The sequence below is a fragment of the Callithrix jacchus genome, chromosome 8 (assembly GCF_049354715.1).
Source record: "Callithrix jacchus isolate 240 chromosome 8, calJac240_pri, whole genome shotgun sequence".
Lineage (NCBI taxonomy): Eukaryota > Metazoa > Chordata > Mammalia > Primates > Cebidae > Callithrix > Callithrix jacchus.
In genome coordinates this window covers 63,896,882-63,910,208 of record NC_133509.1, presented here as the reverse complement: position 1 = coordinate 63,910,208, position 13,327 = coordinate 63,896,882, and the positions used below count along the sequence as shown (strand labels likewise).

At 37.3% G+C, this 13,327-nt stretch overlaps 1 protein-coding gene across 5 annotated transcripts in view; it reads left to right on the top strand.

Annotated features, from left to right (window-relative positions):
• Positions 1-13,327, top strand: part of PRKD1 (protein kinase D1) — a 386,482-nt gene that overhangs the window by 295,843 nt on the left and 77,312 nt on the right. For 3 of the 5 annotated variants that reach the window (XM_035260258.3, XM_035260256.3, XM_054239835.2), the window contains one exon: positions 12,531-12,554. The exons of the other annotated variants lie outside the window; for them this stretch is intronic. In XM_035260258.3, the coding sequence (XP_035116149.1) occupies positions 12,531-12,554 (24 nt within the window). The remainder of the gene's footprint in view (positions 1-12,530; positions 12,555-13,327) is intronic. 5 annotated transcript variants of the gene reach the window in all.

Here is a 13,327-nt window from a genome sequence, read left to right as displayed (position 1 = left end):
CACAATTTTTTTACAGTGTAAACCAGGAGTATAAGTCAAATGAATGTTTATTTTAATAAGTAGGAAAATTTCATACTCTGTTTTATAGGGCTCTCTTTTAGGGGTTTCTTGTGTTTTTAATACATCATTAAAAGAACCAAGTGGGAGGGGGGACTCAAGATGGTGCAGTGAGAACAACCCAGGATTGAAGCTCTCAGTGAATGTGTGCAGAGGGTGAGTCAGGGCCGCATTTGCAGACAGATCTTTTTTGCCCACAGAACGGGGAAATTCCCAGGTATAAAAGAGATGCAGGACGCCAGGCAGAGGTTTTGGCTGGTGTAGCCGGCAGCCGGTGCGGCCGGTGGCCGGCGCTGTAGTGCAGCGGCACTACACAGTGCTCTGCACAAAGCACACTGGTCCAGGTGCCCTGTTGAACCGGCAATCTGAGACTTGAGAGGGCTGAACTTGAGACTGAATGGGACTTGGACAGTGAGCCAGCCCAGAGATTCCAGGGAAACAGCGTTTGGGGTAGCACAGTGGGACAAACAAAACGGTGATTCCAAACGCTCCGGGTGGAGAGGTTCCCTGAGGGCACAGCTGAACCCAGGACGTTGCATCTCCGTGGGGGAGGTGTGTCCGCCATTACCGAGGCAATCCGCTCCTACTGAGGTACACGCCCATTGCTGACGCAGCCTGCCATTGCCAAGGCAACCCGCTACAACAGAGAGACTCTACAACAGGTCGTATCCCGTGGCAGCAAGGTGGAGACTGCAGTAGCAGGGCAGAGCCTGCAGCAACAGGGCGAACCTCACACCAGCAGGGCGGAGCCTCGGCAGGCAAATAGTGACTAGACTGCCGCCTAGCTGGGCAGGACAGCACAATGGACACTCACAAAGAAAGCCCCAACTCCGCCGAGACAGAGCATCTGAGAAAAAAATGGGATTTTTATGAGTTCTGTTACAGCAGAATTAAACATAGCAGCCTAACAGCCCTGAATGAACAACAGACCTCACAGCTCAGCACTTGAGTTCCTATAAAGTACAGACTGTCGCCTCAAGCAGCTCCCTGAGCCCTCTATATCCAAAAGACTGACATTTGGCAGGCATCATTCCGGGAAAAAGATAGCAGAAAAAGAAACTGGTAGCATCCCTCACTGTTCCGCAGCCACTATAGGTGCACCCCAGAAAAGCAGGACCTGGAGCAGACCGCAGCAGTCGTACAGTGGAGGGGCTAGACTGGTAGAAGGAAAACCAAGTAACAGAAATACTTCATCATCAACAATCTGGGCGTCCACTCAGAGACCCAATCGAAAAGTCAGCAGCTACACAGGCGACAGGTGGATAAATCCACAAAGATGGGAAGAAACCAGCCAAAAAGGAGGAAAACACCCGAAACCAGAAAACCTCGCCTCCTACAAAGGACCAAAACTCCTCAACAGCAAGGGAACAAAGCTGGACGGAGAATGACTGTGACGAAATGACGGAATTAGCCTTCAGAAGGTGGATAATGAGAAACTTTTGTGAGCTAAAAGATCATGTTTTAAATCAATGCAAAGAAACTAAGAACCTTTTAAAAAGATTTGAAAAAAGATTCGAGGAAATGATAACAAGAATGGATAACTTAGAGAGGAATATGAATGAATTAAAGGAGCTGAAAAACACAATAGGAGAACTTCACGAATCATGCACAAGTTTCAACAGCCGAATTGATCAAGGAGAAGAAAGAATATCAGAAGTCGAAGATCAACTCAATGAAATAAAACAAGAAACCAAGATCAGAGAAAAAAGCGCAAAAAGGAATGAACAAAGTCTCCAAGAAATGTAGGACTATGTGAAGAGACCTAACCTACGTTTGATAGGTGTACCAGAATGTGACGAAGAGAATGAATCCCAGCTGGAAAATACTCTTCAGAAAATTATCCAGAAAAATTACCCCCACCTAGCAAGACAGGCCAACACTCAAATGCAGGAAATACAGAGAACACCACAAAGATATTCCACAAGAAGAGCAACCCCAAGGCACATAATCATCAGATTCAACAAGGTTGAAATAAAGGAGAAAATACTAAGGGCAGCCAGAGAGAAAGGTCGGGTCACCCACAAAGGGAAGCCCATCAGACTCACAGCAGATGTCTCAGCAGAAACTCTACAAGCCAGAAGAGAGTGGGGGCCAATATTCAACATCCTTAAAGAAAAGAACTTTCAACCCATAATTTCACATCCAGCCAAACTGAGCTTCAGAAGTGAAGGAAAAATAAAATCCTTTGCGAACAAGCAAGTACTCAGAGAGTTTGTCACCACCAGACCTGCTTTACAAGAGCTCCTGAAAGAGGCACTACACATAGAAAGGAACAACCAGTACCAGCCATTCCAAAATCACACTAAATGCTAAAGACCATCAACATAATGAAGAATCTACAACAACTAACGGGCAAAACAGCCAGCTAGCCTCAAAATGGCAGTATCAAATTCACACATAACAATATTAACCCTAAATGTAAATGGACTAAATGCACCAATCAAAAGACACAGACTGGCAAATTGGATAAAAAGCCAAAATCCAGCAGTGTGCTGTATCCAGGAAACCCATCTCACATGCAAGGATACACAAAGGATCAAAATAAAGGGATGGAGGAAGATTTACCAAGCAAACCGAGAGCAAAAAAAAGCAGGAGTTGCAATTCTCATCCCTGAGAAAATAGACTTTAAAGCAACAAAGACCAAAAGAGACAAAGAAGGCCATTACATAATGCTAAAAGGATCGATACAACAAGAAGAGCTAATGATCCTAAACATATATGGACCCAATACAGGAGCACACACATACATAAGGCAAGTTCTTAATGACTTACAAGGAGACTTAGACTTCGACACAATAATAGTGGGAGACTTTAACACTCCACTGTCAATATTAGACAGATCAACCAGACAGAAAATCAACAAGGATATCCAGCGCTTGAACTCAGACCTGGAGCAAGCAAACCTGATAGACATTTACAGAACTCTCCACCCCAAATCCACAGAATATACATTCTTCTCAGCACCACATCACACCTACTCTAAAATTGACCACATTATTGGAAGTAAAGCACTCCTCAGCAAATGCAAAACAACTGAAGTCATAACAAACAGCCTCTCAGACCATAGTGCAATCAAGTTAGAACTCAGAATTCAGAAACCAGCCCAGAACTGCACAGCTTCATGGAAACTGAACAACTGGCTCTTGAATGTTGACTAGATAAACAATGAAATGAAGGCAGAAATAAAGAAGTTCTTCGAAACCAATGAGAACAAAGACACAACATACCAGAATCTCTGGGACACATTTAAAGCAGTCTCTAGAGGAAAATATATAGCAATAAGTGCCCATATGAGGAGAATGGAGAGATCCAAAATTGACACCCTACTGTCAAAATTGAAAGAGCTAGAGGAGCAAGATCAAAAAAACTCAAAACCCAGCAGAAGACAAGAAATAACTAAGATCAAAACTGAACTGAAGGAGATAGAGACACGAAAAACCCTTTAAAAAATCAATAAATCCAAGAGCTGGTTTTTTGAAAAGTTCAACAAAATAGACAGACCCCTAGCCAGATTGATTAAAAAGAAAAGAGAGAACAACCAAATAGATGCAATAAAAAATGATAAAGGGGAAATCACCACAGATTCCACAGAAATTTAAACCATCATCAGAGAATATTACAAACAACTCCATGCACATAAACTAGTAAACCTGGAAGAAATGGATAAATTTCTGGACTCTTGTGTCCTCCCAAGCCTAAACCAGGAGGAAGCTGAAACTATGAATAGATCAATAACAAGGGCAGAAGTCGAGGCAGCAATTAAGAGCCTACCACACAAAAAAAGCCCAGGTCCAGATGGGTTCACAGCCAAATTCTACCAGACACACAAAGAGGAGCTGGTACCATTCCTTCTGAAACTATTCCATATAATCCAAAAAGAGGGAATCCTTCCCAAATCATTTTATGAGACCAATATCATCCTGATACCAAAACTCGGCAGAGACCCAACAAGAAAACAAAACTTCAGGCCAATATCCGTGATGAACATAGATGCAAAAATCTTCAATAAAATATTGGCAAGCCGATTGCAACAGCAAATCAAAAAACTTATCCATCATGATCAAGTAGGATTTATCCTGGGGATGCAAGGCTGGTTCAACATACTCAAGTCTATAAATGTAATTCACCACATAAAGAGAACCCAAAACAAAAACCACATGGTTATCTCCACTGACGCAGAGAAGGCATTCGACAAAATTCAACAGCACTTTATGCTAAAAACCCTCAATAAACTCGGTATTGATGGAACGTATGTCAAAGTAATAAAAGCTATTTACGACTAACCAACAGCCAATATCATACTGAATGGGCATAAACTGGAAGCATTCCCTTTGAAATCCGGCACTAGACAAGGATGACCTTATTCAATATAGTACTGGAAATTCTAGCCAGAGCAATCAGGCAAGAAAAAGAAATAAAGGGTATTCAAATAGGAAAGGTGGAAGCCAAATTGTCTCTATTTGCAGACGACATGATAGTATACCTAGAAGACACCATCGCCTCAGCCCAAAAACTCCTGAAACTGATAAGCAACTTCAGCATAGTCTCAGGATGTAAAATCAATGTGCAAAAATCACAAGCATTCCTATACACCAAAAACAGACTTAAAGAAAGCCAAATCAAGAATGAACTGCCATTCACAATTGCTACAAAAGAATAAAATACCTAGGAATACAACTCACAAAATACATAAGGGACCTCTTCAAGGAAAACTACAAACCAATGCTCAATGAAATAAGAGAGGACACAAACAGATGGAGAAACATTCCATGTTCATGGTTAGGAAGAATTAATATCGTGAAAATGGCTATACTGCCTAAAGTAATTTACAGAATGAACGCTATCCCCATTATGCTACCATTGACTTTCTTCACAGAACTGGAAAAAACCACCATGAACTTCATATGGAACCAAAAGAGAGCCCGCATAGCCAAGTCAATTCTAAGCAAAAAGAACACAGCGGGGGGCATCACACTACCGGATTTCAAACTATACTACAAGGCTACAGTAATCAAAACAGCATGGTACTGGTATCAAAACAGAGATATAGACCAATGGAACAGAACAGAGGCATCGGAGGCAACACAACATATCTACAACCATACAATCTTTGATAAAGCTGACAAAAACAAGCAATGGGGAAAGGATTCCATGTTTAACAAATGGTGTTGGGAAAACTGGCTAGCCATGTGCAGAAAGCAGAAACTGGACCCCTTCCTGACACCTTACACTAAAATTAACTCCAGATGGATTAAAGACTTAAACATTAGACCTGGCACCATAAAAACCCAAGAGGAAAATCTAGGCAAAATTATCCAGGACATAGGAGTAGGCAAGGACTTCATGACCAAAACACCAAAAGCATTGGCAATAAAAGCCAAAATAGACAAATGGGACCTAATGAAACTCCACAGCTTCTGCACGGCAAAAGAAACAGTCACTAGGGTGAATCGGCAGCCAACAGAATGGGAAAAAATTTTTGCAGTTTACCCATCTGACAAAGGGCTGATAGCCAGAATTTACAAAGAACTCAAACAGATTTACAAAAAAAAAAAACAAACAAGCCCATTCAAAAGTGGGCAAAGGATATGAACAGACACTTTACAAAAGAAGACATACATGAGGCCAACAATCATATGAAAAAATGGTCATCATCACTGGTCATCAGAGAGATGCAAATTAAAACCACATTGAGATACCATCTCACGCCAGTTAGAATGGTGATCATTAAAATAACTGGAGACAACAGATGCTGGAGAGTATGTGGAGAAAAAGGGACACTTTTACACTGTTGGTGGGAGTGTAAATTAGTTCAACCCTTGTGAATGACAGTGTGGCGATTCCTCAAGGCCTTAGAAATAGAAATTCCATTTGACCCAGCAATCCCATTACTGGGTATATATCCAAAGGACTATAAATTATTCTACTATAAGGACACATGCACACGAATGTTCATTGCAGCACTGTTTACAATAGCAAAGACCTGGAATCAACCCAAATGCCCATCGATGATAGACTGGATTGGGAAAATATGGCACATATACACCATGGAATATTATGCAGCAATCAGAAATGATGAGTTTGTGTCGTTTGTAAGGACATGGATGAATCTGGAAAACATCATTCTCAGCAAACTGACACAAGAACACAAAATGAAATACCGCATAGTCTCACTCATAGGCGGGTGATGAAAAATGAGAACACATGGACACAGGGAGGGGAGTACTAAACCCTGGGGTCTATTGGGAGAAAAGTGGAGGGCCAGCTGGGAGGGGGAGCTGGGGTGGGATATCCTGGGGAGAAATGCCAAATGTGGGTGAAAGGGAGAAAGAAGCAAAACACACTGCCATGTGTGTACCTATGCAACTATCTTGAATGTTCTGCTCATGTACCCCAAAACCTAAAATGCAATAAAAAATAAAAAAATAAAAAAAGAACCTAGTGGGAAAAGGCAGGTACTAAATTTTACCAATAACTAGAAGAACATATTATAACTTTGTACCTATTCAGAATGTGTATGTGTGATCATATATTATTCCATAAAGTTATATTAATTGAAATTATGATATTTTTACTGAAAGGTACTTAAGTCAAAGTTTGTTTTTTTAAAATAATGCTATGTCGTCTTCTCAGGTCAGAAGTTCTTTCAGTTTGAATTTTCACAATTAGTGATTTTACAGGTTACAGCAGTTACTCTTGCTTTTAAGCATAATGTCTGAGAGTCATGATGTTTATAAGAAATACATTTGAAAATAAGTTTAGCAACAAAATTTTAAATTATACAAATATGTATATAATTATATGATTTCTATATAAATATAATTAAGCTTATGTAAGTAAAATCTAACACAGATTTTTGTGTTTTTAAACCAATTAATTTTTTTGTTTTATGTAACCAAATTAAATAACTAGTTAGTGGTTTGAATTACTTGATACATTACATAAAATGTTGAAATTAAATGGTGACTTTAAATTTTTTTGTAGAATGCTTAAAATCTATTTTATAAATACATATTTTTAAAATTAGATTTTAACTGTGTGTGTCAGGAAAGTTTGTGAAATTATGATCAAATCAGATATGTATTATGTAAGAAAATACTGATGCCACAGGATAGTTTTTAAAGCTACTGGGATGGGAATCAAAGCTTTCATACCTTGTACGAAATACCTACAGGTATACTTTAAGTGAGAAATGCCTTTGGGAAAGTAATATTTGTGACATAGTTTGACACGCTGGTTCTGAGAATCATGTTTTAAACACAGCAAAGTCCTCTGTGTCCTTTTGGGATGCCTACTTGTCTCTCTTCTTATCTGATCCCTCAGAAAGTAGGAAACATTGGCCCACTTTGAGGAGGACACACATTTTGCTGTTGCCTTTGTTGCCTTTCATGTCTTTGCTACTTCATATAGGAACAAAAGCATTCTGCTCTACCCAGGCACACAGGGAGTATCCTGCCTATGTCCCCTTTCAACCCATTATAAATTTTAAAGTATAGTTATTGGTGTTGTGGGGTTGAAAAGGGACATAGGCATGATACTCCCTGTGTGCCTGGGTCAGCAGGATGCTTTTGTTCCCGTATGAAGTAGCAACCCAATAACACCGATGTCTATATTTTAAAATTTATCATGGATTATCATTAAGAAGTAATATTATGACAATAATTGTAAAACCTTTGGACTCTACAAAGAAAAAAAATGATGGTCTGACCCTTGTAAAGATGGCATTGCTCATTAATGCCATTAGGTCATCCATTTTGTAAGTCTGCTATGGTAAGTATACTTTCTCTCAAATATAAGAAAGTTATATTTTCCATAAATGATGGCCTATTTTGACTATCAAATTCCTTTTCAGATACAGATTAAGACATTGGTAATTCTATTTGTTTATCCATTTGGGCACAGAAATTCAATCTCAGATTTCTCAAATATTAAGATAGAAAAAATTTTATTACAGCATAGATCATATGAAAAATTTTATCTGTCATCAACTTTGGCAGTAAACTATCCATTGTACTATCCATAAAACAGTTTATCATCCAACAAATCTAAAATATAGTCAATGTATAACAGTTCTGTAGGCATGGATTTCTTTTTATAAATCATCGGTATTAGAAGGAAACAAGAAAAACTCCTTAAAAGGAACTACTTAAGCAGAGCCTTAAATGGAACACATTAATACACTGTATCATTATATTTAAGTATATTTATCAAATTATATCAATTGTATGGACTTTTGGGCAATTGTAGAAGTCAATATTAAATGATTCTATTATTTCTGCATGCTTTACTCATCTTTTAATTTTATTTACATGTGTTCTTGTGGTATTTGGAAAAAGTCAATGCTAACTGAACCCACACCAGGCAAGGCTTACACTTAGTCTTAGGCAAAAAGTTATTATAATATAATAATCTGTTCTAAGGTGGGTGTTGAACAATGAGGACACTTGGACACAAACAGGGAAGCATCACACACTGGGGTCCATTGCGGGAGGCTATGGGAGGTATACTAAGGGTGAGGGTGGGGGAAGGATAATGTGGGGAGAAATGTCAGGTAGGTGATGGAGGGATCATGGCAACAAACCACCTTGCTGTGAATGTACCTATGCAGCAATCTTGCATGATCCACACATGTACTCCAGAATCTAAAGTACAATAAATTAAAAAAATAATAATAATCTGTTCTAGAACGTCTGTTCCTAGGTAGAAAGGAAAGCTTTAATCAGATCAACTCTCCCATGAGTGACAAGGCAAAAGCTGAATAAAATATGACATTACAGAACAAAACACTATTTGAAGGCACCCAAGAGCAACCAAGTCAATTAGATTTGAGTGACCAATCATAGAGAGGTCAATACACAGGGCAGCCTCCCATGATGAAGAAGTACTCAGTGCAAAATGTCAATAGTGCTGAGGTTAAAAACCCCAGATGTAGAAAAAACTGGAGAATTTCCAAACATATAACATTATAAAGGCACAGTAAAAACAAGGTAGCATTATACAAAGTTTAGTATAAAGTATTAAGGCAATGTGGTATTACACAAGAACAGAAAAATTAACTGATAAAATAGAGTCCAGAAACTATGTGCATACACAGACCAACTGATATATGACAAGGGAAGAACTGCTATGAGAAAAGAATGGTCTTTCCAACAAACATTTCTATGACCAGTTGGTTATCTATATGACAAAGAAGAATCTTGACCCTGTCTTATACCATACACAAAATCAATTGTAAGTAGATTGGAAGCATCTACGCGGTAACATAGAAAGTATATCTACAAGAACTCTGGGTAGAAAAAGCTTTGTAAAACAGGATTTAAATCACTGATGACAAAGGAAAAAGATTGATAAATTGGGCTTCATTAAAAATAAGAAATTATTTTAATCAAAATATGTCATTAAGAGAATAGAACAGTGAGTGGGATAAGACATTTTCAACATAATATATCATATAAAAAACTCATATTCAGAGTACATAAAGAACATTCACAAAAAAAGTTAGAAGATAGATGACCTCATTTAAAATACAGCAATATACTTAATCAGCACAAAAAACATGAAAATGTGCTTAACATCATTAGTTATCAAGGAGTGTAAAATTAAGTCTGTAATGAGTTATGTCTGCATCAGAATGTCTGACATTGAAAGAACGCCTGTCAATAACAAGTACTGGGGAAGATACTGAGCGACTAAACTTGCATACACTACTACTGGGATTGTATATTGGCCCAAACAACTTCAGAAAACTTGTTGGCAGTTATCTTCTAAAGCTGAACACATGGATATTATGTGACTCATCGGTTCTACTTCTAGTTATATATTCAATAGAAATGTACAGAGTCATGCACAGAAAGATATAAGATGTTTTTGACATCTTTATGCATAATAGCTAAAAATTAGAAACCAATAGTGGTGGAGTCATACAATGGAATGTATGAATGATACAGACATGGAATTAATGAACTATTGATTTACTCACCAACATTGTTGACTCTCACAAAATGATGTTTAAAGAAAGAAGTCAGATACAGGGTACATACTTATGAATCCAGTATATGAAGTTCAAATCAGGCAAAACCAATTTTTGCCAAGATACTTCAAAATAAAACTAAGGTGGGATGTCAACTGGGAAGGAGCAGAAGTGAGCTTTCTAGGATGCTGACAATATTATATATCTCGATCTGGTTAGAGGTTACATGTATTTATGCACATACAAAACTTCATCAAGATTTACACCTAGAATGTTGTACACTTTATTCCATATGAATTGTACTTCAGTAAAAATGTTTTAAAATGATAGCAATGAATCTCCAAATAGCAAGTTATAAAGTCATTGAGATTCTTCAACACAGGTCACGTGAGAAGAGAATGAAATGTCACACATAATAATTAATAGATTAACATGAGATTTCTATCAGTCAGTTAAAAGAAAATGGGGCTATAAAATTTACATTGTTCAATAATTGGAAATAAATTCTTTGGGTGCTAAAAGTAATGTGCCACATCATCCTAGGATACATCCTAGTATTCATTTGTATAATAAATATTGTCACCTACAGTGGTTTCATCTCAGATACAAAACTGTAATTATCTGATCTTCCTTTAAGGGATAAAACCAAACAAAAACAAAACTGTGGTATAATTTAAAACTAACTACCAATGAAACAGGTTGCTCTCCTTTCCTTGGTGATTTATAGACATTTCTGGTGATTCTAACTTGATAGCAAGATGAAAAGATAGAGATGTCTCTGTGTTTCTCAAAGTTTTCTTCAAAATAATGGCCCCATAAAATATTCTGGGAAAAAAAAAGTCTTGGCCAAATAAGATTAGGAAATGCTTCTTGGTTCATCCAAATATTGGGCATCCTAGTAGTTATTAAGCATAATTAATGGTCTAAGAAGTCTGACAATGGTGAAATTAGTGTTCTTAAATCCACTCCAACATGGAACCTGTTTCTCATAAAACCTGTTAATATCTTGTGGGAAATACATGCACTTTGAGAAGCAGTAACCTGGAGGAATGAGTAAATGAATGCATGTTGCATAGACCATCTTCAAATACCATAAACTGAACAGCACTCAGCTGAAGTTGAATTGTGATGATGTCCCTGAAAAAAGATATTCAGGGCTACTAACTGGAGGAAAAAACATACACTTTGGATATCAGATACACAGATGGCAAGGATAATATCTTACTTTGGAAACTGAGAAATTGATTTCCTCTCCCGAAGAGCCAACTTTACCATTTCTGCATGCAAATGCGCCAAAAGTAGCTGCAAACAGGGTTATAATTTTCCCCTAAAACTCATGTTTGGTTCTGTTCAAATGAATGGTTGTTGCCCTTAAGCTCTGTACGTGTTTCATGTCAATCCAGAAAGGTAGCAGATATTACTGGATTACCAAACAGTCTTGGCAGAACCTCATTCTAAATGCACATAACTTTCCAAAGTTTCTGACAGAATGGGTTAGCTGTAGATTGCAAATGAAGACTGAGGATTCAAAAAACAGATACTAGGACCTTTCTCAATGTGGGGTCTTTTATTCAACACTGCAAAAAAAAAAAAATCACATTTCAAAAGGCAGTCATGCATTTTTGTTAAGAATAAGAGTGAACTATATTGTAGTTTTGATTTTGTTTCTAGTCGTCAGATAGAGCTGCTTTAAAAAACTTGAGAGAATAGAGATGAAAAAGAATATATTCAATATAAATTACCAGATAAGTGTTATCTACTTAATTAAGGTATGTCATATTTTTCGTTGATACCACCTCTTGGCCTTTAGAAAATAATTCAGAGTGACCTTTCTGCTTTTGAGTTATATTTCAGCCTTGAATAGAATCAGGTAGAAAATAATGATATGCAACAAAGATTCTAAAATGAGCAAATATGTATTGTAGGCATATTTTTCTCCTTAAAACTCTAACCCACTATTGGACTTTCTAGGTTTGGAAACCATGGACTGATACTGATTATTCATCAGCTTATTCTTGCTTGCAGGCAGATAACAACTTTGTAACATTTGATTACTTTGATGACCTTTTTCTTTCTTTTCCCATTGAGAATATGAATTATTGTGAAGAAAATCTAATCTTTCACTTAAAGGTCAAAAATGCTTCCTTTTGGCTGTAATTTATTTTCAACAAGGTGAAAGAACCATCATTCATCACTGAGACCATGACAAGTAGAATTGTCTTTTTTTAAACACCTACCAACTCACAACTGTGAACTGTTTTTGCAATTTTTACTTAGTGTCTATAGTTTCATTTAGATATTAAATGTAGTTTCCAACTCAGATGTCTCTGTAGTTATAAAAACTAATTCATATAACATTTTACTTTTTTTTAAAAACATGCCTATATGAAACATTATTGAGTAATGTGCTTTACTTTCATCCAATAACATTGTTTTTCTGTCTTTTTCTCCTTTGATTCTGCACCTTTGCCTGCTTTTTGCTCTTACAACTTCATGTTTCAGTCTCCTGTGAGTCCTGGCTTTGAGGTACGTACTAATACTACCTGGCAGTAAAAATTTGCTTCACTAACTTTTTGAAACCAGCATTTTAAGCTGACATCAGACAATTGTCTGTAGTGACTTTGTGAGAATAATCAGGTCAGAGTTTTGCTCCAAATTCAACCCATTGGCTCACAGAAAGCCCACAAATTTTCCTTGCTTTTGTCCTGTTATGTTTAGCTTTTTATAGTCCCAATAAGCCAAAGAGCAATGAATTTATTAGAGTAACAGAATTAGGTTTGTTAGGTCAAATTTTGACCTGTGATTGCTGGATTTCATAACGTTGGTGTTGTTTTAATGAAACTGAGCAGAGAGATTGAGAATAAAGAAGAATGCATCAGCCCTCACTTATGCAATACTATGTTAAACGAATCTCATGTATATTGGAACCATGTCCTGATCCTGAGTACCACAGAAGCGTGCCAAGTGAGGACACCATCCCAGTATGTACGCGTTTCAGTTGACAGGGTAAGGAGCAAACCAAGGACTGCCTAAAGATGGCTGTAAATGCTTGTTTACAGTTCCTGAACTTACCTTTTCAAGAACGGGTCTTTCATTCTTATGTGTTGTCACCATCTATTAATTATTTTCTAAAAATTGTATACAAATGGAAACGTCAGTCTCTCAATCCACACAGAAGTTATATATAAAAAAGACACAAATTTCCTTCAAAAAATGTTTTAATTAAGCCCCACTCCAAAATTGGCCTTTTTTTTTCTATCTGAAGCAATTAATGATATGAACAGGGAAGAGAGGTATTT